Consider the following 25,974-nt stretch of genomic DNA (forward strand, 5'->3'; position numbering starts at 1 on the left):
ACATTTTGAATGATGTCCTGAATGAATGGGGACTGGTGCTTTCAAGCATCAGAAAGAAAGCAAAAGTGCCATAAAAGTACGCGTTATGACTCATGTGTGATATGCCAAGTCTTCTGAAGGCATATGAGAGAGCTTTTGGTAAGAAATAGACAAAAAAAAATTACGTTGTTATCTACTAATAATCTTCTCTAAGTGAGAGATGATTTCACTCCCATATGTGAACAAATCATTCAGACTATTTTTTGAACCAGATCAGCTGATTCTATGAAATGATCTGACTTAAGAGTGATTCTTTTGAGTCAAATAGCCACTGATACTTTCATGAACTCAGGGAAAGCTAGGCCAGATGTCGAGAAAGTGTGCATTATATTTATATATAGGTGTGCATTATATAAGTCTTCTGACAAGTTGACTTACATTCATAGTGCTTTTTCATATATTTTGAATCTTGAAAGCTTCAGTTCTCTATTTATTGTAATTGCATGGAAATCATTGACCAGGTCATTCTCCAAATCTCCCCTTTTGTTGTCTGTAGAAGAAATAAAGTCATACAAGTCAGGAATGACATGAGGATGAGTAAATGATGACAGAATATTCTTTTTAGGGTGAACTATTCATTTAATCTTGAGTCATTTCAATTAACATGCAAAGCCTAATTAGTCTGTTTGTTCCTGAAGTCATTATAATAACTAAACAAAGAGGAAGAAAACAAGTGAACTTCCCTTTATGATTCATCACAATTGCAATCTCTGAGGCCTTTAAACTGCCAGGTGCAAAGTACGTCTACGTGAACATGCATACATGCACGAAGATGGTCTTTGTCTTTGTTCTGCGTAGTTTATACAGCTCTCTTTCCCTCGTTCACTCTTGTCGTGAAGTATAAACACACATTTTTCACTGTAGGAGAGAGAGAGAAAATGAGCGTGCTTTGGAAAAGTAGGTCAGGCAGCCATGCAGGGTATATGTGAGCGTGTTTGAGGGGGTTGGATTGGTGAAATAAGTTATATGTCGAGGAGACCGGTCTGACTCTGAACACCAAGCCCGGGTCACCCTGCATGTGAGAGAGCTAAAGTTTTGGATCTTTGGGTTCGAAGTATGCAGGAATGCCCTTCATCACTGGCCTGCCTTCCTGTTGACCCAAACGATATCTGATCCCTCACTTCCTGCAGCCAAATGAGAGAAAGAAAGGGGGACAGAGAAAGAGAGCTATGGAGAAGTGTGTGTGTGCGCGTGTGTGTGTGTGTGTGTGTGGTAAGCTGCTCTAAACATGCTCGGTAAGCAGCATTGAGATTACAGAGTAACTCTGGTCTGTTTCATCCTTTACTCCGCCCAGCCTGACCGCCCTCCAAAACTCTGATATTATTTTAAGAGTTTAGATACACAATACAAGGACACACTCGGACATGCATGCACACAGTGCACTTTTTAACTTCAAAGTGAAGTTTTTCTTTCATCTGAACATGAAACAAAATTAGAAACTCATTGATGTTTGATTTGGATGTCTTTGTGCATAAGTTGTGTGTGTGTGTGTGTGTGTGATGTTTTAGTTGGATTGCAACCTGTTTAAATCTGTGATTCCTTTGAGCCGTCTATTTTAGTACAGGAAGTGAATATTGGCCAGAAAACCTGGCAGATACACTACCATTCAAAAGTTTGGGGTCAGTAAATTTTTTTTATATATATAAAAAAAAAAAATGTATCAAGCAAAGGACGCATTAAATTGATCAAAAGTAATTGTAAAGACTTTATATTCATCCTGAAAAAAATATACCATGGTTTCCACAAAATTATTAAGCAGCACAATTAATGTATACAGTAAGAAATAAGAAATTATTCTTGTGCAACAAATCAGCATTTAGATTTAGAATGAAGGATCATGTGACACTAAAGACTGGAATTAATGATGCTGAAAATTCAGTTTTGACATGGGAATAAATGACATTATAAAAAATATTATAACTGAAATTAGTTATTTTAAATTGTAATAATATTTCACAGTATTATGTTTTTACTGTAGTTTTGATCAAATAAATGTGGACTTGGTGAGCATATGAGGATTCTTTCAAAAACTGTAAAAAAAAAAAATTAATGACCCCAAACTTTTGAATATAATTTTTTTTACAGGGATTTTTTAAGGATTTAATACACATATGGATTGGCCAGTTTCCAATTGGACTAAAGCATTTACATGATGTTTTTTTTGCTGAAATTGAGCTTTTAAAGTGCTTGTAAACATACTCATAAAAGGTTTTTGTGTCATTTAAAAAGGTAAGTTGGAAATGTTTAAGCACACAGAATGTTTTTGACTTGAGAGAGACAATTATGAATGTGAATGGAGTATTTCTAAACTGTAATGTGTGAACGTCTGTGCTGCAGTCATAAACTGTTTGAGCAGTTTTAATCTTCTAATGTTTGCAGATAAACACAAGGCCTGGTCAAAGCTGCTTAACTCGAAATATGCCTCTGTCAAGGAAACCAGACACACACACAAGTTCAATGTCTTAACCACCATAGACACATTCCCGGATGTCCCCGGAACATTTTGTATTTTGTAAGATTTGGCAATCTTCTAGGGGCATTTTCGTCCTTTTAAGTAAATCCACACATACTAAAAAACATAATGAAACAATAAACAATTCAAAAGTTTCTTAACATTAATTTCTTAACATGGCTCAAGAGATGAACTACACAGTAACCTATCTTGTGGAGAAATGTGTTTTCTTTCGAGTTCACCATTAAGTGCTCGAGTCAAATGTTGGGAAACTATGTCACTGCGTCCTGGTTTACTGCAGAGATGGTGAATTGGATTAGAGGCCTGGAATTCCTGAGATAAACTTGGTTTAGAAAGGAAAACAGCTTCCTGTTTGTGTGGCTTAGAGATGCACTAACTTGATGGGGCTGACTCTGAGTTTTGAGCTTTTAAAGTCATTTGAAACTATGGCAAATCCAATACAGAGTTGATTGCTTTTCAACAGTAAACACTGACTGTTACTACTCAAAACTGTTATTGCTTATTGCAACGGCATGCAGTCCTTATTCTGCATGCCGGGAAGGATCAGTCATCTTTAAAAGTGTGATTTCTTCCGTGATTCTTATATATTTCTTAATGAATTTAAATATTTAATGAACACAATGTGTATAATCATGGTCCCATACGTAAAGTCTCCCATTGTTTCTTGCTCTATTTTTGTCTTCTTCTTCTTTTTCAGTTTGTCTTTGCTTTTTACAGCTACTAACTTTAGCAGACCAGTGGCAGGTTAACAGTACTACAAGTGTGCATAGGCAGTTAGAAACCATGAAGATGTGCACGTGACAGCAATCAGAGAGAAAATTACTTAAATTGTCCATTTCCTCTACAGACTTTTGTCTTTCTTACCAAACCAAAGTTTTTTCTGTGGTTACTGTAGCCTTTTAGTATTTTTATTAAAAGAATAATCTTTACTCTTGGGCTGCAAATAACTTTATCTGTCGATTTATGTAATCAGGTAATTGGACAAAAAGCCTAATTGTATTTCCAATGTTGTACTGAAATAATTTCACTTCTTGCCCAATGCTTTATCAAATAATAGCCTATGCAAATTGAAGGCCATAAAAAAAGAAAAGCTAAAAACAATAGGATGGTCCTGTCCAAAACTCATGCCATTAGAAGTCAATGTTGCTCGAACAAACATTGTTTTGACACACTTTCCGTGGAAATCAGTCTAAGAATGGCTTGGCAACTTATAGTTGTTTCTGCATATTATGCTGGGATAGGAGAAAGTGTTCAACTGTGTGTGTCCAGCTGCACAGCTGTTCTGTTGCAGTTCAGTCTGATCATTCAGCAGTTCTGTGTGTGTGTGTGCGTGTGCGTGTGTCTGTGTGTGTGTTTCCGCTCTTCTAAGTTATAAAGTACTATTGAGTTTATATGCCACTACATGAATAAGAGGTTGAGACAGTGGTTGACAGAATGGGGAGTTAATAATCTTAATTACTGTTCTTAAGAGTAATTTTTTAGATTCTCAAGACTTTCAGTGAGTTTTCTCATTCCACAGTTTGAATTTAAACTTGCAATTTGTACTGTGGTCAAACATAATCACTTTGTTTTGTTCATGTTTAATTTGATTTATAGATTCAGTCTGATGTTTTCTATGTGAAAAACAGAGTTGTAAATTGTAAACTGCATTTAGTACATGTGCACATAGTGTATACAACTGCAATACCCACAATGCAGAGTGGCACTGGACCAAAAAACAATGCTGCAGTGTTTGATGCAGTGCCGATAGTATGTATGTGTGCGTGCATGTTAGTGGGGAATGGGGTTAAAGTTCAACTGTGTCTGCTTCACTGGGGCCTCACAGCCAGTCATGCCTGTTCAGATTACCATGTGTTTCTTCCATCAGCATGTACACTAATAGAGTGTGTGTGGTGTGTGTGTGTGTGTGTGTGTGTGAGAGAGAGAGAGAGAGGTAGAGAGGGAGGGAGGGAGGGAGGAATTTACTCTGAATTAGAGTTATTGGTAATTATACCTTTTTGACCTAATGTACAAACAGTCCTGATGAGGAGAGCCTTCCAGAGGAAAATGAGATTGCTCAGACTCAGAGGTTGATCTTTTAGTTTTAGGACACTTAATAAAGTTTATAGTTTCATTTGAGTATCAACTTTGCCATCATCATTTGGACAAACAAAAATAGACAGTTGTTGTAAAAATTAGAAGTCTTTTGAGTTGACAGAGTAAGAGTTTAGAGTTACAAAATTCATGTAGATACTTTAGCATAGCTCAGATGATTTTATCTTGGAAAATTTATCTTGGATCCAGAATTACATCCAACAAATGGTTATAGAACAGTTGTTTGTGTTTCTGCTATTGTCAGTATGTTGCTTACCAGTGTTTGTGTGCTTGACAGGGTTGTCGTGTGTGGCTCTTGGTGGAGGATCATTATGTCCCCAGTACTGTGGACTCGTGCTCTGGTGGAGTGGTGGTCTTTAACACCGACTATGGACAGGTAAGTGGGGATGGGTGTATGCATTACACAGGAACGGTGGCATAACATCTGCTCTGTGCACCTCAGATCAACAAGGCACTGCTGAACAGGTGGTGTGCTCTCACTTTACACAAACATACTTGTCTGTGCACCCGCCTGTTTAGAAGAGACCATGTTGCCATAGAGTCTGTCAGGTACACAAACTCAGTTAAGCCGGCATGTCAACCGAGCAGTACCTGTGTTTGTTTTACTACGGAGCCCCTCACATGACATGCAGGAAAAATGATGTGTATCGTGACCTCGAATTAACAAATAGTTCCAATGACTTATTAATACGTCAGCACGTTTTACTAATTCATTCCCTCGTTTTAAGTAAATAGTGTGCATGATATAATAATTTGTTACCTCGTTTTTCAAAATCGTGTGCACAATATAATAATTTATAATAATACATTTTTTACTAAATTTACTACTATCGAGTGCATAATTTACTAAAACGAATTCTTAATTCATGGCCACGATATATACATCACACACACACACACACACACACAGTTGTGGTCAGAATTAAAATTAAAATAAAATAAAATGATTGGTAAATATGATCAAAGGTGGAATACAAACTAAATCTGCATTGTTTATTCTTTTGATATTTCGGTAAAAAAAATAGCAGAAGTCTAACTTTTCATTGAAGTAAAAGAATTGAAAGTGGTGGGGGGGGGATTATAAGATTTCTAGCAGAGGCCGTCAGGTTTTGATTTTTTTATCTGTTGGTGTTTGCTACAATCCATGATACCATGTATCTGAACAAGACGTCCAGGACCTCCAGCAAAAAAATAGGCCCACAACATTAAAGATCCAGCAGGATATTTAACCATGGGCATTGGAGGACTTTTTATCCCTGTTTGCACCAAACCCATCTGGTGGGTTTGCTGCCAAAAAGCTCTTTTTTTTCAGTTTCATCTGACCACAGAACCAGGTCCTTTTTGAAGATCCAGTCGTGTCTGACAAACGCTGGAGTTTGTTTTTGGATGAGCGAGGAGGATTTTTTTTTAAACCCTCCCAAACAACATGTGGTGATGTTTGATTTTTTGTTTTAAGGCTTTCTGACTCCAAGAAGACTCAGCTAATCTCTGCAATTCTCCATCTGTGATCCTTGGAGAGTCTTTGGCCACTCAAACTTTCCTCCTTGCCGTGCATTAGGACGATATAGACACATGTCCTCTTCCTGGCAGATTCGTAACATCTTTAGTTGATTGGAACTTCTTAATTATTGCCCTGATGGTGGAAATGGTCATTTTCAATTCTTTAGCTATTTTCTTACAGCCAATTTCTATTTTGTGAAGCTCAACAATCTTTTGCTGCACATCAGAACTATATTCTGTGGTTTTACTCATTGTGATGGATGATTAAGGGAATTTGGCCTTTGTGTTTCCTCTTATTTATACTCCTGTGAAACAAGAAGTCATAGCTGGACAGTTTCATGTTCCTAGTCACCCTGGTGTGAAAAATTTAAATATTAATGGGAATATACTTCGGAGATATTTTACTCATAAAAAATTCTAGGGGTGCTAATAATTGTGGCCTATGTGTTTTGTAGAAAAACATTTATTTCGTAATGTGATTTTCCCCCCACTTTCAATTCTTTTACTTCAATGAAAGGTTAGAGTTTTGATCTAAAGATCGAAAGGATAAACAATGCAGATTTATTTTTACAGCCATATTTGGCCATATTTACCAGGGGTGCCAATAATTCTGTCCACAACTGTATATATATGTGTATGCTTGTCCTGTGCAGGGCTTCGTATTTTACTGTGTGCTTCTCTAATTATTTGAGTCTGTTTTTCATATTCTTGCGTGTGCAGTCAAGCACACACACATTTCTCATGTCTCTGGCTTCTGTTTCTGGTCTATAGGATCATCTGCAGCCAGTCTGTTACCTTCAGGATCTGTGAATTCTGTGCATTACAGTGATTGATTTTAGTCTTATTGTTTTAATAAAAAAGCATGAACAGCCATGTGTCATACAAAATAATCACATTTATAAGTAATACATTTATTATGATAATGTTCTGTCATTATCTTCTGTCTTTTATTTTGAAGAAGAAATGACCAAATAAATAAAATGGTTACACTTTACACAAGGTCTCATTTGTTAACATGTATTAACTAACATGAACTAACAACGAGCAATACATTTGTTACAGTATTTATTAATCTTTGACTTTAGAGCGGTAACATAATAATCTTTAAAAAAATATCTCTTTTTTGCTCTCTTTTTTGTTTCTCTCATGGTCATTACACAAATATGCAAACAAATACTCAGTAATATGCATTCAAATGTGTTTTGTTCAGGTGTACACCTACAAACAGAACGCTGTGAGCAGGCAGAGGGTTTATCCAATGCACAGCAGCAGTATCACTGGGGTCGAGGACATGGCAACCCTACAGGACCTACACGACGGGGCCATTCTACACAACCTGCAGCTCCGCTACACACACAAGAGCATATATGTGAGCAAACACACTAAAATCACACCTTAACCATCTCATTTTTTGTTCATCAAGCATGCATTGTGTGTGTACGAGTGTGTGAATGTTTCAGCTGTGGTGAGAGACAGATTTGTCAAGGATACAGGGTTGTTGTGCAGGTGGCTGGATGGCTTTCTGCTCTTTAATGTGTCTGTCAAAGTAAAATATATTTGCTTAATTACACGTCTCTCTCCCTTTCACTCTTTTCTTTATACTGCCTCTTTGAGCCTTTACTCACAACAGTGTACTGTGTTCTTCTTTGGGCCTGGTTCAGCTGTGTGTGAGTGTGTGTGTGTGTACGTGCACACGTTGTCGGGATGTGGGCTGTGCCAAAAGCAGTTAGTCTTGTTCCAGATTTCCAGACTGACTCTAAGGAACAGAGTTAACATGCTACTGCTGACTCTCTGAATAACATCGACACCCTGAAGTCTTTATTTCTACAGATCTGCATCAAGTCCATTTAAGACATGATTAGAGATTGTATGTGTGTGCATTTAGGGGGACTTCCAGGTTAATGTCTTCACTTCTGTGTAGTTGTATTAATAGGGATAGTTCACCTCAGATTTCTGTCATTCTGACATAATTGACTCACCCTTGTGTCATTCCAAACCTGTTGGAGTTGCTTTCTTCTGTGGAACAGAAATGAATAAAATGTATTAAAGAATGTCCTTGTAGCTCTTTTTAACATAATAAATGGCTTCCATCATGGACTGAGGCTGTCATGCTTTAAAAAGGAGACAAATGCTCCATAAAAGTATGAAATCTTGCTTAACTGGATTAAGGATTCATTGAAAACATATGATTTAAAAGAGTGATTTGTGCGCAAATCGAACACGATTGCTTCTCTCATGAATGTGCCAAGAAGAGCTAGGGCAGATGTCAAGACTTTCAGTGAAAAACGACTTAAATTTCAGTCTGCTCCTCACGCAGTGCTATCGTATGACTTTATAGCACATGATACTTTTTTTATAATGCTTTTATGGAGCTTATTTGTCATTGCAGAGCTTGACAGCGCAAAAATAGTGGCCACGGTAAGATCCTTTAAACAATTTAAAACAACACACTGATGTTTGTAAATTATGTCAGAATTTTCATTTTATGGTGAACTGTTGCATAGTTTAAACATTTTCATTATGAGTTTACAGTGTGAAATGATATGAGATATGTCCTGTCAGTGAGTTGTTTTATTTGTCAAACATAATGAAGACAATATAGTGTGGCCAGTAATTGGGATTTGTCATTGCTTCCAAATAATAATAAAAACTTTCATCTTCATGTACAGATACAAACATAACCTGTTTTGTCCTGTCATTGACGTAATATGACGTAATGATACAGGAGTCGATCCAGGAGACAACTCCTATCTCTCTGTCTGCCTCTGCTGTCTGTGACGTGAGGCCGTGTGATTGGATCAGTTTGAGTGTGAGCTAACCAGTTAGCTAAGAGTGTGGGTGTGGTCTGCAGGTATGAGATGGTTATCACAATAATGACAGTTACCCACTCATCATGAGAAAATACACACTTCCTCTTTCGACATTACTTTTCTCACACCTTGTTATTGGTTAGAAAAAGGACTTGAAGGACTAAATTGTAGGCTATATAAACGTAGCTTTAGTGACATATCTTCTTACAGCAATTATGCTTAATAACCTAATAACATGTAATGTAAATGCCTTTATTATGTTCCATTATCAGTTGAATTTCAAGCAAAACCCAAGTCTCACGATTAAATTTTTTATAAAACGATGCATTCATCAACATTTTGACAGTTTAATGAATGTGCGCATGTCTTTGTCACATGTCGGTTTATGTTTCGATGCCAAAACTAGGATAGCAGCTTAACCATTTCAAAATTGAAATTATTATTATTCGCATATAACATTAAAGTTTGTGTTTATATATATGTGTGCGTATATGCATCTGTGTATATGTATATATACACACACAGACATATATATATATATATATATATAATACATACTATATATAAAAACAAATACATATAGTATACATATACACACATATAGTATATAAACACAAACTTTTGTGTTAGATGCGATTAATCGTGATTCATTAATTTGACAGTACTAACACATTTGTCTTTATTGTCCAGTTATTTTACTTATTTTTTTAATAACCAATGTAATATACATGTGCAGGACTAAACCGCTTTCACAAATTTGCATTTTTGTAGTTTACACAGAGACGATAATGGTATCATTTTCAAAAACTTGCACTTTGAAACCCATTTTCATAACATTTTCACATTTTCAGGCCCCCAAAATGCCGTTGTCGTATAAATGAATTACCAAAATACATAAAGTTTTTGTTTTTAGTTGAAAACGGCATCGTGTAAATGGCCCCCTAAATGTTCGCATATAAAATCACACGAAAAACTATCTCAACCCATCCTCATTTGTAAACCTAAAGAATTGATGGGCTAGTTAGGGCAGCCGCCACAGGTCTGCTTAACTGATTGGCTAATTGGTGACATATGGGAGCAATCAGAACGAATTAGGGTGTTATTTGTGTGTGGTGTGTGTGGTTTGTTTTTGGTGGTCTACGAAATGTCTTCTTTAACTTCTATATTATATTAAAAATGAATTTATAAAATCACAGATAGTTTGTTTACCTATTACTAAGGTTAAAGTTATTAGTCTCAGTACAAATAAATTGTAACATTCTCCATGCCAATAAAAACATACAAGTCATGATGAAAATAACAGCGTCTGGTTGAGCATGTGTGTGTATTTCATCTTCTGGAATGTGTGTCTCGCTGAGATCCGATTCCACAGCATTTAAAACACAAAGACGTTTCTCTCTCGCTCTCACTCTGATTATAAACAGCTGTGGACTTTTTTTTTGGCTTACATTTGGACAGAAAATGCTAGAGCAACTTCCCACATCAAACACACACATACACACACACAAGGGGGGCTGGTGATCCAGAAAATGTCTTTTGCATGTGAGGTTTACCTCCTTTTCATTTTATTGCTCTCTCTCTATTTCTTTTTCAGCCTCTCTCTTTCCTTGTAGTGCAAGCATGTAGCAGGAAATAGTTCTGCTTCAGTTGGGCCGGATCATGTTTCAACTCTCACCCTACACACTCGTTTTAACATTGAGAGGGTGTGTGTGTGTGTGTATAATGTGTCTAAGTTTATTATGCATCACTATGCATAGCACTCACTCTCAGCTGTCTCTCTAGACTGCAATCTCATTTTTGCTTCTGTCTGTGCACGTAGAACTACAATTCTGTTATCATTTTATCACCCTCAAGTTGTTCCAAATCTATATGAACTTATTTTTTCTGCTGAACACAAAAGAAGATATTTAGAAGAATATGGGTAACCAAACAGTTTATAGGCCCCATTGACTTCCATAGTATGGGGGAAAAAAATACCATGGAAGTCAATGGGGCACATCTACTGTTTGATTTCCGACATTCTTCAAAATATCTTCTTTTGTGTTTAGCAGAAGAACGAAATTCATACAGGTTTGGAACAACTTGAGGGTGAGTAAATGATGACAATTTTTATTATAGGTGAACTATCCCTTTAAAGATATTAGTAGCACCATTGGACTGAGCCCAACAAAAACAGCAATGCACACATTGATGTCGTTCACTCCCAATTAAACCCCTCAGTGTGCTGTTACACACATTTGCAGACACACCCAGGGGGGGGTTATGGGAAGGACGTGGCTGCTGTAGACCTTCATTGCATTTCTGAGGTAGCACTTGTGGAGACAAGACCCTCTTGGGGGCATTTGGGGGATTTCACTGGGGTAGTATGTCACACTTTGGCTGAGTTCGATATAGCATACTACCATATCACTCTTACTATTTCTGCCATATCTTTATATGGTTGAAATAGTGAGAGTAGTATGCTTTTCCAAATTCAGCATTGTCTAAAGGGGGTTTCACACTGGGCACGTTTGCTGTGGCAAGAATCCAAGTGCGATTGATACCTCTGTAATAATTTGGTGCTGTTGTGCACAGCAGAGTGAAGAACACTTGGGTGATTTATATGTGTGTTGCATGAAGGCAGCTTTCTGCTGCTTGCAGACAGACAACTTTTGAGGAGACAGCGGATTGCTAGCCATTAATTTGTCGCTCAGATTGCGCTCACTCTGCACTATTACACTGCATGCTCACTCTTGGCCGTATCCAAGGTAAATCATGACCACTGTCATCTCTTATATGTGTTCTGTTGAACTAATGACGTTGTCATCTACTAAAATGCATGCACAGGTTACTTTGTTACCTGAACAAGTGCAGACATGAGCCAGGGTTATATTCACATTTGGCGTGAAGTGCGCCACAGTACCATTGCAACCGAATTCAGATCACCTCCTACATCTAGTCTTGGGTTCAGTACCACAGTGCATTCCAGTGTTTGCATGGCAGCTTTCACATTACTAATTTTCCATGCAAACCGTGATCTGTTTCGAACTAAAGCCTCATTCAGGAAATCTATGGCTATCCGCTTGTTAAGTCATGACATATTGAATACTGTTTCAGGATCCAACTGTAAGGCTGGAAGCTTACGCTGCTATTTTGAACCAATAATCGTAACAAAAGGCAGTTGAAGGATGACGTGTATAATTCAAATATTTATCTGACTCCATTAAAGTTGTTGTTATTCTTTAACCTCTTATTCTTTAAAGGTCTTTCTTAGAACTGATAGGAAAACGTAGGATTTAACCTGAACGTTTAGATAATGAAAGTTACCACTTTAGCGTTCAACATCATCAGTGATAGTAGGAAAGATTCTCAAAGCCTTTAAAGCAGGCAAAGTTATTTATTAAGTTACATGTTTAAATATATAGACAGTAGAATGGAACAACATACTGTATAGAAAACTTAGTTGTAACAAATAATGCACTGTTGTGCAGAGGAGGCCGTAAAAGCCTTTCTCGTAGTATGAGGTTACGCACTGGTGTGCGGGAGTGGCGGTGTTAAAGCCTTTCTCCCAGATCAACAGTTACCTTTCCTTCTTATACCCTGAGCAAAACATTGTTAGACATAAGTGGAATACCAACACCAAAACCGACCGACAGGAAACCAAAAGATGAGGCAAATGTGTGGTGATCAAGAGGGGGAGAAGTACATTAACATATTCTCCTCAATGCATGTTTAACCAATAGTACCTAGATTGTACATTAGGATACTTTAATATCTCTATTAAGTTCACCACCATTCATTTCAGTTTATAAGCTGTCAGATGAGACCAAACATGGCATAGTTACATATGAGAACACATTAGTAAATAAACAGTATGTAGTTGAAAGCATATGCCCTGTGAAACAAATGGTGCAGACGTGTCATTGAGGTGCAAATGACTCTGTCTCTCCTGACAGAACCATCCTGTCGCTGGAGTGTCCCAACAGTCCTCAATCAGCATATTGATGAAATCCCTTGCACTAGATAGGCATTAGCATACTGTGATGATGAAGGCCATTGTGACACGTTTAATACACATACCTTTAAAAGGCTTTTTGAAGTACTAGGGCAGTAAAGAGTTCTGCCCATATTTGCTCAGCCCTACAAATCCCTCCTCAGTGCATTTTAAAGTGAGAATAATCAATTGCCATTTATGAGCACCATTTATTTATAGCACACATTTAAAAAGCTATTAAAAAAATGTAAGTGTACACTGCAATTTCTGGACACACGGTGTCCCAGACAGCAGTACATTAAGCTAATCTACTGGTGGGAAAAAACATTGTTCTTATACAGTTTTACATCCTACTTTTAAAAAACAATAGACAGTATATATTGTTCAGTATTTGTTTTTAGCATTCCAAGCATAGATTCTGTCACCTACATTCCGAGACACCAGTGCAAAAAACAAACAAAAATTCAGATGAATTACTTCGTCTGTCCTGTACTAAAAAAGAAAAGGGAATCCCACCAGCCCATTCAGAACAAACTGATAACACCTGTGTCTCAAGGAGACGGCTTTCCCTCTCCTGAGGACCACATTCTGACAGCTTAACGTCTGCATAAAACTTCCTACTATACTGTACCTGTTTTTCATTTGCCTCTGGCTGAATTACAGTCCAAAAATATTACTATAAAACCTACTGTGGAAATTCACGTTGCTGATTTGACTGAACAAACCTCATAAACGAGACATGCAAAGCTTATTGAAAGTGTCATCCTTTGTAGATTCTGTGGGAGAAATTTGATTTTGACAGTCATTCCCATCAGTACAGTCACATTAGCAGGAAATAGCTACAGATGTTCCAGCCTTAACAAGTCTTTATTGTTTCTTTTTTCTGCAAAACACAAAAGAAGATATTCTGAAGAATGTTTCAGCTGTTTTTGTCCATTTAATGAAAGTCAGTGGGGTACAAAACAACATTGGATCCCACTGATTTTTATTATATGGACAAAAAAAAAAAAAAAGACGTTTTTCTAAATATGTTCTTTAGTGTTCCACAAAAGAAATTCATACAGGTTTGGAACGACATGATAAATGTGATGTCATTTCCATCAAGATGTGCATACATTTTTGGTCAAGATCTTATATTGACAATGCAGTCAAGCACTCTGTAAAGTTTACTTCAGCACATCCCAAAGACTTTCAATGAATTTAAGGTCTAGACTTAGGTGTACCAATTCATGTGTGAACATGATTCTTCATGCTCCTTCCCAACCATTCTTTCACAATTTGAGCCTGATGAATCTTAACCTTGTCATCCTGGAATATGGCCATGATGTGTTTTCCTACATGGTTGTTTAAGAAATAAAAAACGACACGCATCAGTTAGGGGTAGAAGATCTATTGCAAAAACATAGAATATGTTAGAAACATAATAATCTTTGCAATAATGATCCAATCTAAGGGGCAGATTTACTAAACAGGGCAAATTAGGAATTCCAAAACAGCGCTGATGGGAGTGGAAAGTTCTGCGCGTGATGTACTGACGACGCGCAGATTAAAGAACACAGACGCAGTCAGATTATTTCCATAATGACCAACGCAATCTACCAGGTAGCGTCTGGTTTAAGTCTTTCTTTTTTTGGAGTTGGTAAAAAATGGCGCAAACACCAGTACATTGACGAGAGCAAACCTTAGTAAATCACCTTGCATGATTAATTTAAATACTCTCCTCCCATAAATTTTGCGCCTGAAAGGGAAACTCCTACAAATGCATAAGCAACAAGCTCAGCCGCAAAAAAACCTTTGCGCTGGCTCAAGTTGTTAGTAAATCTGGCCCATAGACTCTTAAGCATTTGCCTATTCAAATTCAAACAACGCCTTTTTTTTTTTTTTTTTTTTTGGCTGTGCAGTGTATATTAAAATCTGGTTTTATATCATATTAATTCAAATTTCATCTTCAGTCATACATCTATATATGATAATACGTATGATATGATGATAAGAAAGATGCAGGAGTGTATCACGAGTCCTAAACTCATCTGAACATTTGACCGTTTAGGTGCCAATTTGCACTTATTTGGGATTCAAATCAAAACATCTCAACAACCAATCCGATCTATTTGCATCAGTGGTTAGAAAAGTAGGTCAGTAGACACCAAAACACAAGCACATGTGCACATGCTCACAAACACATGCAGAGGGTGTTTATAAAGTATGGTTGTTCAAACTTGTGTTTCTACTGTCCTCATCCTCTGTCTGTCTCTCCATTCTTCTCTCTGTTTGCAGACGTATATCGGCTCTATTTTAGCAGCAGTAAACCCTTATCAGAGTCTGTCAGGGCTTTATGACGGCACAGCTGTAGAACGATACAGTCGACATCACCTGGGCGAAATTCCCCCTCACATCTACGCCATTGCAAACGAGTGCTACAGATCGATGTGGAAGCGCTCCAACAACCAGTGTGTGCTCATCAGGTGTGTTTCTGCATGCATTTAACAAACCAGAGGTTTCAGCGAGCCTCATTTTGAATGCTCTGAAATAAGTTTTATCGCTTGAGTTCTCATTTTAATTTAGTTTTTTTAGACTTAAAGTTTTCCACCACGACCTTAACCCTCACACTCTGACCTCTCACTACGGTGTGAGGTCAAACTCATGGCTACCTGACAGCGCTCATTACTCAAGCATGCAGAGGTTAAAGGTGGCAGACTGCTGTGTTGTTCTCAACGCTGCAGATCTCTCATCAGCTTTAGCGAGAGCCGACATAGAGGATACAAATTGGCAGAATACCTGACCGCCATGGCTAAGCCTAGACTATGAAAAGTCCTGAGCATGTACAGACTCAGCAAACATGCGGACACCGATAGGGCTACCATAAAAAGACAGGCTTTGCTCTTACTGCACAGTAATCGAGGTAGAAACTGAAGTATGCTTCTTACACTCAAGCTGTAACCACACACGATTCCAGAACGCTTTCTTTTGCCATTTTTGCAAACCACAACAAAGAATCGCAATGGAAATCTAATACCTACAAAGACCTGTTGGATGAAACCACAGGGAGTGCAAACAAGTCTTGCCTTATGAAAAGGGCAATGGGTAGGACATAAAAACAAAAGCTTTGCACAGACATAACATACTTTTACTTTTATGAACATCATTTTGCAGTGATACTTTTGTGTTTTACACACTTTAGATGTCTGTATCCCCTTTAAAAATGGTTATCTTGTCCTGTCATACTATTGATTTTGTGAATTATAGTGCAAAATGACACACATCAGTGTTTTAAACTGTATTTAAATGTCTAAAATTTGACCTCAACCACCTGAGGTTGACAAGCACCATTCTCTATAAGGTTAAGCACCTTCTTTTACAGAGTGTTTGTTGAAATACACTTTTATTTAAGAGTTGGAATCTAATTTGTAGATAGTGCTCTATGTACCCTGTTCAAATGTTTGGGGTTGGTACGTTTTTAATGTTTTTGAAAGAAGTCGCTTTTGCTCACCACGACGAAAATGCACCAATAGGATATATTGTAAGGTAAAACTACTGTCACCTTTGATCAATTTAATGCAACCTTTCTGAATAAAAAAGTTTAACAATGTGTTAACTCTTTTTATTGAGCCAGTAAAGCTTCTTGAATCTTGAAAGACTCCTTGAATGAGACCCATAATGCAACTGCCCTCTGCTGATCACATCAGCTCATTACAACTCTTCCCGCTAATATTCATCTCTCAGCGCTGACCTTTTCTGTATGTGTGTTTGTGTGTCAGTGGGGAGAGTGGAGCAGGCAAAACTGAGAGCACAAAGATGATTCTGCGCTTTCTGTCTGCAATGAGTCAGCAAAGTGTGGCGCTCTCAGCTACAAAGACAGCATCATCACATGTAGAGGAGGCAATTCTGGAGAGCAGGTACATACGCATATTCAATAATACAAAACCCTCGATATACAGTGTGCTCACTCGTTTCATTGAATTTTTCATCTCTCTGTCTCTGTAGTCCGATAATGGAGGCGTTCGGAAATGCTAAAACTGTTCATAATAACAACTCTAGTCGCTTTGGAAAATTCATCCAGCTTCATTTCAGCCAGCATGGAAACATCCAGGGAGGAAGAATCACAGACTGTATCCTCTGTTTGGATGTGTCAGCTGATAGTTCATCTCTGTAGCTTTATTCATCCACCTGTGCTGTGGTGCCACTTGTGGCCATCATTAATCCCACTCGGATTTTGAGTTATTTTGTGTCTGGTAGTTTGTGATGTGCGATCCCGTTCAGCAACTGAAACTCACACACGCTGTGATCAGTCGGTGACTTTTCTAACAACACCATTGCACTAGAAGAGCAGATTTCAGAAGTATCAGTCCTGCAAAGCACATACAGTTCAGAAAGCACCATCAATGCCCAACAGCAGCAGGATTCATTTTCTAGGCTGTTTTAGCCAAAGCATCTAGTGATCTGAGGTGACTTTAAAGATACTTTGTTTATAAAAACATGCAGTATCAAGATCTGCCCTGAAAGAAAATATGTTAATTTACAGAGATGGTAATGCTCTGATAATGTCTCTTTTTGCATTTGCCTTGACTCTTTATTTTCAACACACAGACCTTTTAGAAAAGGTGAGTTTTTTTAATAGTCATGAAACTTTTGCATGTATGATTTTGTTTGCATGGTCATTTATGTGATCATGTCTTCATTGGACTCTTATTTTCTGTGTGCATTTCTGTCAGAATCGAGTTGTGCGTCAAAATCCCGGTGAAAGAAATTATCACATATTCTACGCTCTGCTGGCCGGAACCAGTGCAGAACAGAGGGGTGAGTCTGGGTTGTCTAGTGTCTACGTTGTCCACAGATTTCTGTTTGATATCTCTTACCTCTTACCCTTGAGTTGGAGACAGAAGACCCATCACCCTTCAAAGCACTTTCATTTTTAAGGGCGATATAGATGACCTTTAATCTGGAAAAACATATTTATCTGGGAACAAATTAACATAGACTTTGTTAACACCAGTGTTATTTTAGCGTCATAGAGATGCTATTATAGATTATATTAATATTCTGAATGAACATTTTTCTATTTTTTTATTGTTTTTGTCATTTTTATTATAAATATGTCTATATGTATGTTTTTATTCCTATATTTTTCATTGAATTCTTTGAACATTTTTATCAATTTTATAACGTTTTTATCATTTTTATTACTTAAAAAAAATATGTCAATAAGTTATTTTAGTACATCAAGTTTTTTATATTTTATTTTATTTCAGTTAACTTTTATTTAAAAATAACTTTTTTATGGTTTTATTTTATATATTTAGTATATATTAGTTTTAGATAACTATAATAACCCTGGTTAGCACTGAAAAATAAATATGATTTGTTTTTGAAATGCAATTTTTTATAGTTAACTGCCATTTATGGATGGAATCATATCCATTTGTTCAGACTTGTATCTACATTGGTTGGCTCATGTGGCCTTCACTCATTCAATATTGAGTACACTGATGAGAGCCACCTGAGCGCAAATGAATAAATTCAGTAAGTGATAGACTGCACTTTTCTTTTTAACATCACAAGCAACTAAACAGATTTAAATCGAATACACAAAACAGATTTTTGCTGCCTGTATGAACCAAGTCACTTAATATTTTCCCTTTAGATGAAGGAAATCTGTGTTATTCATGGTTTTTTAGTTTAGTCACCTAAGCCAGGGTTCACCGTCTGCTGACGTCACTGTCGAATGAGACTGAGAAGTCAGAAGGTCACACTATCACAGTGAATCAGTGCTGTTTGCGACACAGTATCAGTTTGTTTAAGATCTGTGTTTATCGCTCTCACTCATTTTCTCACAGAGTCGTTCTCCCTCTCCCCTCCGGAGGGCTTTCATTATCTGGGTCAGTCAGGATGTGTGAAGGACAAAGCCATTAATGACACTGAGACTTTTCAGGAAGTGCTGGTGAGAGTCACAACATGACAACATGTCACTGTATGACTACTGTACAGAACATGAATGCACACACACACACACACACACACACACACACACACACACACACACACACACACACACACTCCACTGCTGTACAACAGCAACCCACTGCACTACTGTATAAGCAAGCATAATAATTTTGTTTTTAAATTTTTTAATTAGAGTGTATTGTTGGGATATTTAAGGATTGCAATAGCAATAGCAATTAATATCTATAATCTATAACAGATTTGGTCTTGGCTCATCGAATGAGATGCTATGATTTTGCATATATGTGTCTTATTCTCACCAAGGCTGCATTTATTTACAATAACTGTTTTATATTTGAATACATTTTAAAATGTAATTTATTCCTGTGATGCAAGGCTGTATTTTAATCATCATTACTCCAGCCTTCAGTGTCACGTCATCCTTCAGAAATCATTCTAATATGATGATTTGGTGCTTATCAATGTTGAAAATATTTGTCGTGCTTAATATTTTTGTGGAAACGTGGCTTAATATTTTTGTGATACATTTTTTCAGGATTCTTTGGTGAATAGAAAGTTCAAAAGAGCAGCATTTATTTTATTTTTTATAAATCTTTTCTGTCACTTTTGATGAATGCATCCTTTCTGAATAAAATATTAATACATTTTTTAAGTATTCATTTCTGACCCCAAAATGCTGAAATATAGTGTGTAAAATATATGGTTCTCTTGTGTTTCAATGCTGGTTGACTGTGATTTGTGTTAGAATGCTCTGAGGACAATGAAATTTGGAGAAGAGAACATCAAGGAGGTGTTGAGGCTCCTGTCGGGAATCCTGCATATGGGAAACATCGAGTTTTTAACGGCAGGTGGAGCACAAGTCTGCTCTAAAGCAGGTAATCACTTCTCCACTCTCTTCAGCTCTGTTTCTCTTTTGTCTTGATTTGGCATTCATGAGTTTTTGTTTTTGTTTTTTTGACATTACTGTACTGATGATAATTGCATTACGTTTATATTCATGCAATCTGTGTATGTGTAGCTCTCAGTAAAGCTGCAGATCTTTTGGGGTTGGATTGTACCCAGCTGGCTGAAGTTTTGACCCACAGATCCATGATCCTCCGAGGAGAGGAGATCACCACACCCCTCACTGTAGAGCAGGTAACAGGGTGTTACACACTCACTAAACAAACAAAGTTTGTTTACACGCTTACACAAAGCACAGTCAAACAAACATTAAATTGTAATGTGAAATTGTAAAATCATACATTACAACTTAAAGGGTTAGTTCATCCAAAAATTTGACATTAATTACTCACCCTTATTTTGTTCCAAACCTGTAAGACTTTCATTTATCTTCGAAACACAAATGAAGATATTTTAAATGAAATCTAAAACATTGATCAGCGAACATAAACAGAAGCTCAACTGTACTTTCTTGATGCGCGAGAACAAACCTCATTGGTTTTTGCGGAAGCTCAAACGTGCTACATAACACAAGAATGAACCTCATTGGTTTTCGCACGTCAAGCGAACATGCTTGAGCTTAAGAGCTTCACACACCACAACTGATGTGTGAGTTTATGAATGTTTATATGTGAATAAAAGCCTGAAGTCAATCTGTTCATCATATAAAGCGATCAAGTCTCTTCAGAAAGTTTGGACAAACCACTCAATTAAAATGGATTACTTTTATGATCTTTTTATCAACTTTTTGAAGCATCTAAGTGGTAGTTGCGTGGACTGTCAATGGAGGGACAGAAATCTCTTAGATTTCATTAAAATATCTTAATTTGTGTTTCGAAGATGAAGGAAAGTCTTGGGTTTGGAACAATATACCTTTTCATTAAATGCCAGTGTATTACTGTTAAGTGTAAGAAAAATAATGAAATTAAAATTCTTCCAGAGCTCCAGTCCATCATTTAACAGAGACTGAGAAAAGTGTTTTATTAGGTACAGCAGTGCAACAGAGACACAATACAGATTTAATCAGAATACTTCTGTAGTCACCAGAAACTCTCACTCCCTCTAGAGGACTTCACATGTTACTGCAAATCTTTATTAAACATTTCACCCTCCTCATTTACCCTTTTATTACTGTATGGACACAGGTTTAAAGTTTGCTTCCCATTAAACATTACAACTTGACCTCTTTACACAGTATTTCCAAATACTTTTAAATACAATGGCAATGTTTATATTATGTATTTCTGTTAAAAATACATTAAACACAACATATTAAAAGACATGACAGTAAAAACACAATAAAAGCAGTAAAGCAATTAAATATTGAAATATATAAAAATATAGTTTAATAAATAAATAAATATATATATATACATCTTTAAATAAAGAAATCCAATACATAAACAAATAAATAGCCTTTGGCACAAAAAAGTGCTTTTTCGGGATTTTGCTTCAAAACGGGGGTAACTTCATGTGGAATATGTTGTCTTTTGAATTGTTTTCATTATTCAGTTTTAAACCTTAACTAGTCATTTTAATTCAGTAATAAATACTTAAATACCCTTCTGTAGTCAGAATAACATCACAAATATACATGTGTGTGTGTGTGTATCAGGCGGTGGACTCACGGGACTCTATGGCGATGGCTCTCTACTCTCAGTGCTTCACTTGGATCATTCGGAAATTGAACAACCATATCAATGGCAGTGAAGACTTCAGATCCATCGGTATACTGGACATCTTCGGGTTTGAGAACTTTGAGGTGAGAGTCATGCTGACTAGTTTCAGACAGAGGTTTTAACCCACTGGTCATTACCAATGTTATTCCACTCTTTTATATTTCCATTCTCTCTCTCAGGTGAACCGGTTTGAACAGTTCAACATTAATTATGCAAATGAGAAGCTACAGGAGTATTTCAACAAGCACATTTTCTCTCTAGAACAGCTTGAGTACAACAAGTAAGTCATTACAAATACAAACACACCCAACGCATCACCAACACCATCAACCAAAGCACAGGGTGAACGTCTAATTCTCTGCCGTTTTAATACTTTCTTTGTGTTTGCGTTCATAGAGAAGGGCTGGTCTGGGAAGATGTCAATTGGATGGACAATGGAGAGTGCCTTGATCTCATAGAAAAGGTAAAAACACAAACATAGTCACTCAAAAACACTGTCTACATTCTGATGTTCTAGATCTGAGTCTGTCTGTGCATGTGTTTTCTCTGCAGAAGTTGGGTTTGCTTGCTCTTGTGAATGAGGAGAGTCATTTTCCTAAAGGCACTGATGGCACATTGCTGGAGAAACTCCATAGCCAGCATTCTGTACGTCACACACACACAAACACACACACACACTCATTTTCTGAAGGGCAGTAGGTTTGCTTGGGCAAGAACTGTAGGCAGGAATGTACCTAAATGGAGGGGACCAAACAAACTCATATTGATCAACCACTATTGGGCATAATCATCAACTTGGATATGATAACTATAATCACTAATCTATTTCTCTCTCCATATCATTAGAGGAATCAGTTCTATGTTAAGCCTCGTGTTGCAGTTCATCAGTTTGGAATCAAGCACTACGCAGGAGAGGTACAGCACCCTGTCTTCTGTTTTTATTATTTATTTATTTATTTTAGTTGAATTGAACTTCCACAGTATGCATATTCAACTACCAAAAAATAACAGAAAAAAATAAATAAAAAAAATAATATATATATTTATTTATTTATTTATTTATTTTTGCTGTTATTTTTAGGCAGTTGAAGATGCATACTGTTGAAGTTGTATATTTATACAACAAGAAAAAAAAAAAAATATATATATATATATATATATATATATAATCTTTTTTTTTTTTACCATATCCATGCAGGTAAATTAGCAACTATAGTATAAGCATCTTTCACATTTCCTTTAAGTGGCATTTTGTTCATATTTCAAATGCAAAACACAATAGGTCATATCTTATAATAGGTGCAGGTAAAGATATTGTTTATTCAATTTATAAATTTTTTATAAATATTTTATAACATTTAAATATAAACATTTATCTTATGAAAGGGTCAAGAAGCATTATTTATTAGCATACATAGCATTTTATTAAATATTTGATTAAATAGACTTTTGATACAATATGGTCTGTCAGTTACCAGCCACCAAGTTGGTGATCACGGTAAAATACAAAGAAATACAAATAATTTTATATATTAAAAATGTTGCAATTTTTAATAAGAGGTGGTTTCAAGTTTTATTTTGAGAAAAGAAAGATAAAAAATTGTAGTCTATTCACTTGTTATGTGTTATGGTGTGTATACTGGAGAATGGGGGGGAAAAGAATCAACGCTGGTCAACGTCAGCATTGCAGGTGTCATGTCTCTAGTTAACATCCTGCTTTTTGTCTGCAGGTTGTGTATGATGTCAGAGGAATCCTGGAGAAGAACAGAGACACATTCAGAGATGATATTCTCAACTTACTCAGGGAGAGCAGGTGTGTGTGTTTGTTTGCAGTTGTGTAACTGTCCTCAATGAGGCCATGTATTCACACGTTCCTGTTCTCTCAGGTTGGATTTTGTGTATGATCTCTTTGAGCGAGTGAACACCTGGACCGGACAGGACACAGTCAAGTGTGGCTCAAAGTTTCGCAGACCTACAGTTAGCTCCCAATTTAAGGTGAGAAACTACAACTCTCATAATGCTTTAGTACAGGTAAACAACAGTTACATTTAAATGTAAGTGAATGTATAGATGCAATTTTTTACTCTTACACTTTAAAAAGTGTAACAAGTGATTGTATGTTTATCGTTTGTTTCTAATAACCTCAAACATCAAGTGTTTATTAGTATATTATGGCCTGGTTTCACAGACAGGGCTTAAACTAAGCTAGGATTGGGCCTTAGTTCAATTAGGGCATTTTAGTAGCTTTTATAAATGTGCCTTAGAAAAAAACATTACTGGAGTGAATCATGAGACACAACAGTGGCACTGACATATTGTAAGAAATGTCAGAGTAAGTTGCTTTCAGTTAAAACGTGCATTTTAGTCCAGACTAGCTTAAGCCTTGTCTGTGAAACCCCCAGTGCATTTGGTATACAACGTTTTAAACAATTTGTAACAGATGATTTATTTCTATCTACCCAGAATTCATTGCACTCCCTGATGTCCACCCTTAGTGCCTCCAATCCATTCTTTGTACGCTGCATTAAACCCAACAATAGCAAGGTATGTGTCACAGACACAAACATATGAACATTAGATGTCTTTGTGTCAGTTTGTATAACATTGGGTTTATGTTGGGTTCAGGTTTGAAATTAATTTAGATTATCACTTCAGAGTTGTTTTGTTTATTTTGAGAATGCCAGTCGGATCTGGTCACATTTATGGGCCGGGTTCAAGTGCAGACATCTAATACATGCACACCAATTAGACACACACACACTATCAGATGGCGATTCTGTGAATAGCTGTATATCTCTGTGTGTTTTCATTCAGTAGTGACAGGGAGATCATAAACTCAATGTGAAGATTTAAGACTCCTTTGAGAGACACACACATGCTCTGCACACTTTTCTAATCCGACTGCATTGGACCCGAGGCCATTCAGCAGACTGCCTATTAACGCTACAGCAGATGTCAGACTACATGTGTGTTTTGTGTTTGGTAGTACCTCTTTGTTCAGTTGTTTGAGGTCAGTGCGGAATTGATGTGTTAATGGAACACATCAATTCTGTTCCATTCTTCTGTCGCTTTCAGATCGGGCATAAACAAATCTATGCTGAAGTAAATCAATATGCAGTTGCCTCGTGCAGAAGGCACAAGTATATAGTATATATAAAATATAAAAAAGCAAAAGAGAAAGCTAACAAATAATGTAATAATTAATAATGTAGAATATTTATTATAACAGTTAACACTAACATGATGACTTAATAAAACTAAATAATTTACAGCTGCTTATGTGTAACTGTTTGTCTACTTATATCCAAAATTAAATATTTAAAAATCATTCCTCAAGAAAATACAAGTGAAATCAAACAGATGTCAATTTGCTTAATTGTTTTGCCACCAAAATTTTTTACTAGATTTTAATTTTCTTTTTTCTTCTTTTTTTCTTTCTTCTTTTTCTCTAAATTTGGCTTTGAATGATTAACTAAAATTAATATTTTTTTAATTTACAAAAACATATATATGACATCTATTAATTTATCTGTTTTCTATATTAATTATTTACAAATTAAAATATTCTTCACTAAAAATAGCTTATTATAAACAGCTAATGAATGACTGAATTAATTGTAATGTACAATTATGTTTGACATCTATATATTTGTCTGTATGTCTGTCTTTCTGTCAAGTTCACTTCAGCTGTATGTCTATGTCTCTCTATCCACTGTCCCCCCACTTTATTTGAATGTAAACAGCTGGGGTGGCTTCTGCCCCTTTTTTTACCCACAATGCATTTCCCTCCAACACCCCCCTCCCCCCTTGAGCACAAATTAGCCCAGCATGGGTCTTATCTCCATGGTAACCAGCAGTGTGTGAATGAGAGCTGAGGGGTTGGGGGGTGTGTATGTGTGTGTGTGAGCTGACCAGTTGATCTCTGGCTTGTTGTGAACATACACTCACTCAGAGCTGCCGACGGTCACAGGATGAGAAAGGACACTTTTCTGTACAGTAAGAGACGAGTTTATATATTATTAAACTAAACGTTTAGCCAATAGCCAGTTAACGTTACATTGTTGATGTAGAAGAACAGAACTGATACAGTGGTGTTTAGACAGATGCTGAGAGTTTTTCCAGATGTCTGACTGCTGTCTATCTGTTTACCTGTTGGATAATTAAGAAGCTTTTGCTTATTAAAGAACAGATTTATGAAAACTGTTCGCTATGTTCTCATGGTTTGATTCTTAAAGGGATAGTTCACCCAAAAAATGACAATTCTGTCATCATTTACTTGTGTCGTTCCAAACCTGTGACTTTCTTTCTTCTGTAGAACATAGATATTTTGAAGTCTGTTTTTGCCCATACAATAAAAGTCAATGTGGTCCAAAACAACTTTCATTGTATGTACAAAAACATTTATAAATTTTTCAGAATATCTTCTTTTGTGTCCCACCTTAGAAAGAAAGTCATACTGGTTTTGGAACAATTTGATGATGATGAGTAAATGATGACTGAGTT

At 36.5% G+C, this 25,974-nt stretch overlaps 1 protein-coding gene across 2 annotated transcripts in view; it reads left to right on the forward strand.

Annotated features, from left to right (window-relative positions):
* Positions 1-25,974, forward strand: part of myo10 (myosin X) — a 46,282-nt gene that overhangs the window by 4,659 nt on the left and 15,649 nt on the right. Inside the window, exons 2-18 of one of the 2 annotated variants that reach the window (XM_084410624.1) lie at positions 4,884-4,982; positions 7,317-7,475; positions 15,167-15,354; positions 16,648-16,785; positions 16,874-17,015; positions 17,602-17,686; positions 18,724-18,827; positions 19,596-19,725; positions 19,869-19,987; positions 21,408-21,554; positions 21,651-21,751; positions 21,868-21,934; positions 22,024-22,116; positions 22,318-22,386; positions 23,202-23,284; positions 23,358-23,466; positions 23,935-24,015. In XM_084410624.1, the coding sequence (XP_084266750.1) occupies positions 4,884-4,982; positions 7,317-7,475; positions 15,167-15,354; positions 16,648-16,785; positions 16,874-17,015; positions 17,602-17,686; positions 18,724-18,827; positions 19,596-19,725; positions 19,869-19,987; positions 21,408-21,554; positions 21,651-21,751; positions 21,868-21,934; positions 22,024-22,116; positions 22,318-22,386; positions 23,202-23,284; positions 23,358-23,466; positions 23,935-24,015 (1,914 nt within the window). Of the gene's footprint in view, positions 1-4,883; positions 4,983-7,316; positions 7,476-15,166; positions 15,355-16,647; positions 16,786-16,873; positions 17,016-17,042; positions 17,491-17,601; positions 17,687-18,723; positions 18,828-19,595; positions 19,726-19,868; positions 19,988-21,407; positions 21,555-21,650; positions 21,752-21,867; positions 21,935-22,023; positions 22,117-22,317; positions 22,387-23,201; positions 23,285-23,357; positions 23,467-23,934; positions 24,016-25,974 lie in introns of those variants that run through there. The other variant, XM_084410625.1, reaches the window with a different exon arrangement.

Source organism: Rutilus rutilus, assembly GCF_951802725.1.
Source record: "Rutilus rutilus genome assembly, chromosome: 6".
NCBI lineage: Eukaryota > Metazoa > Chordata > Actinopteri > Cypriniformes > Leuciscidae > Rutilus > Rutilus rutilus.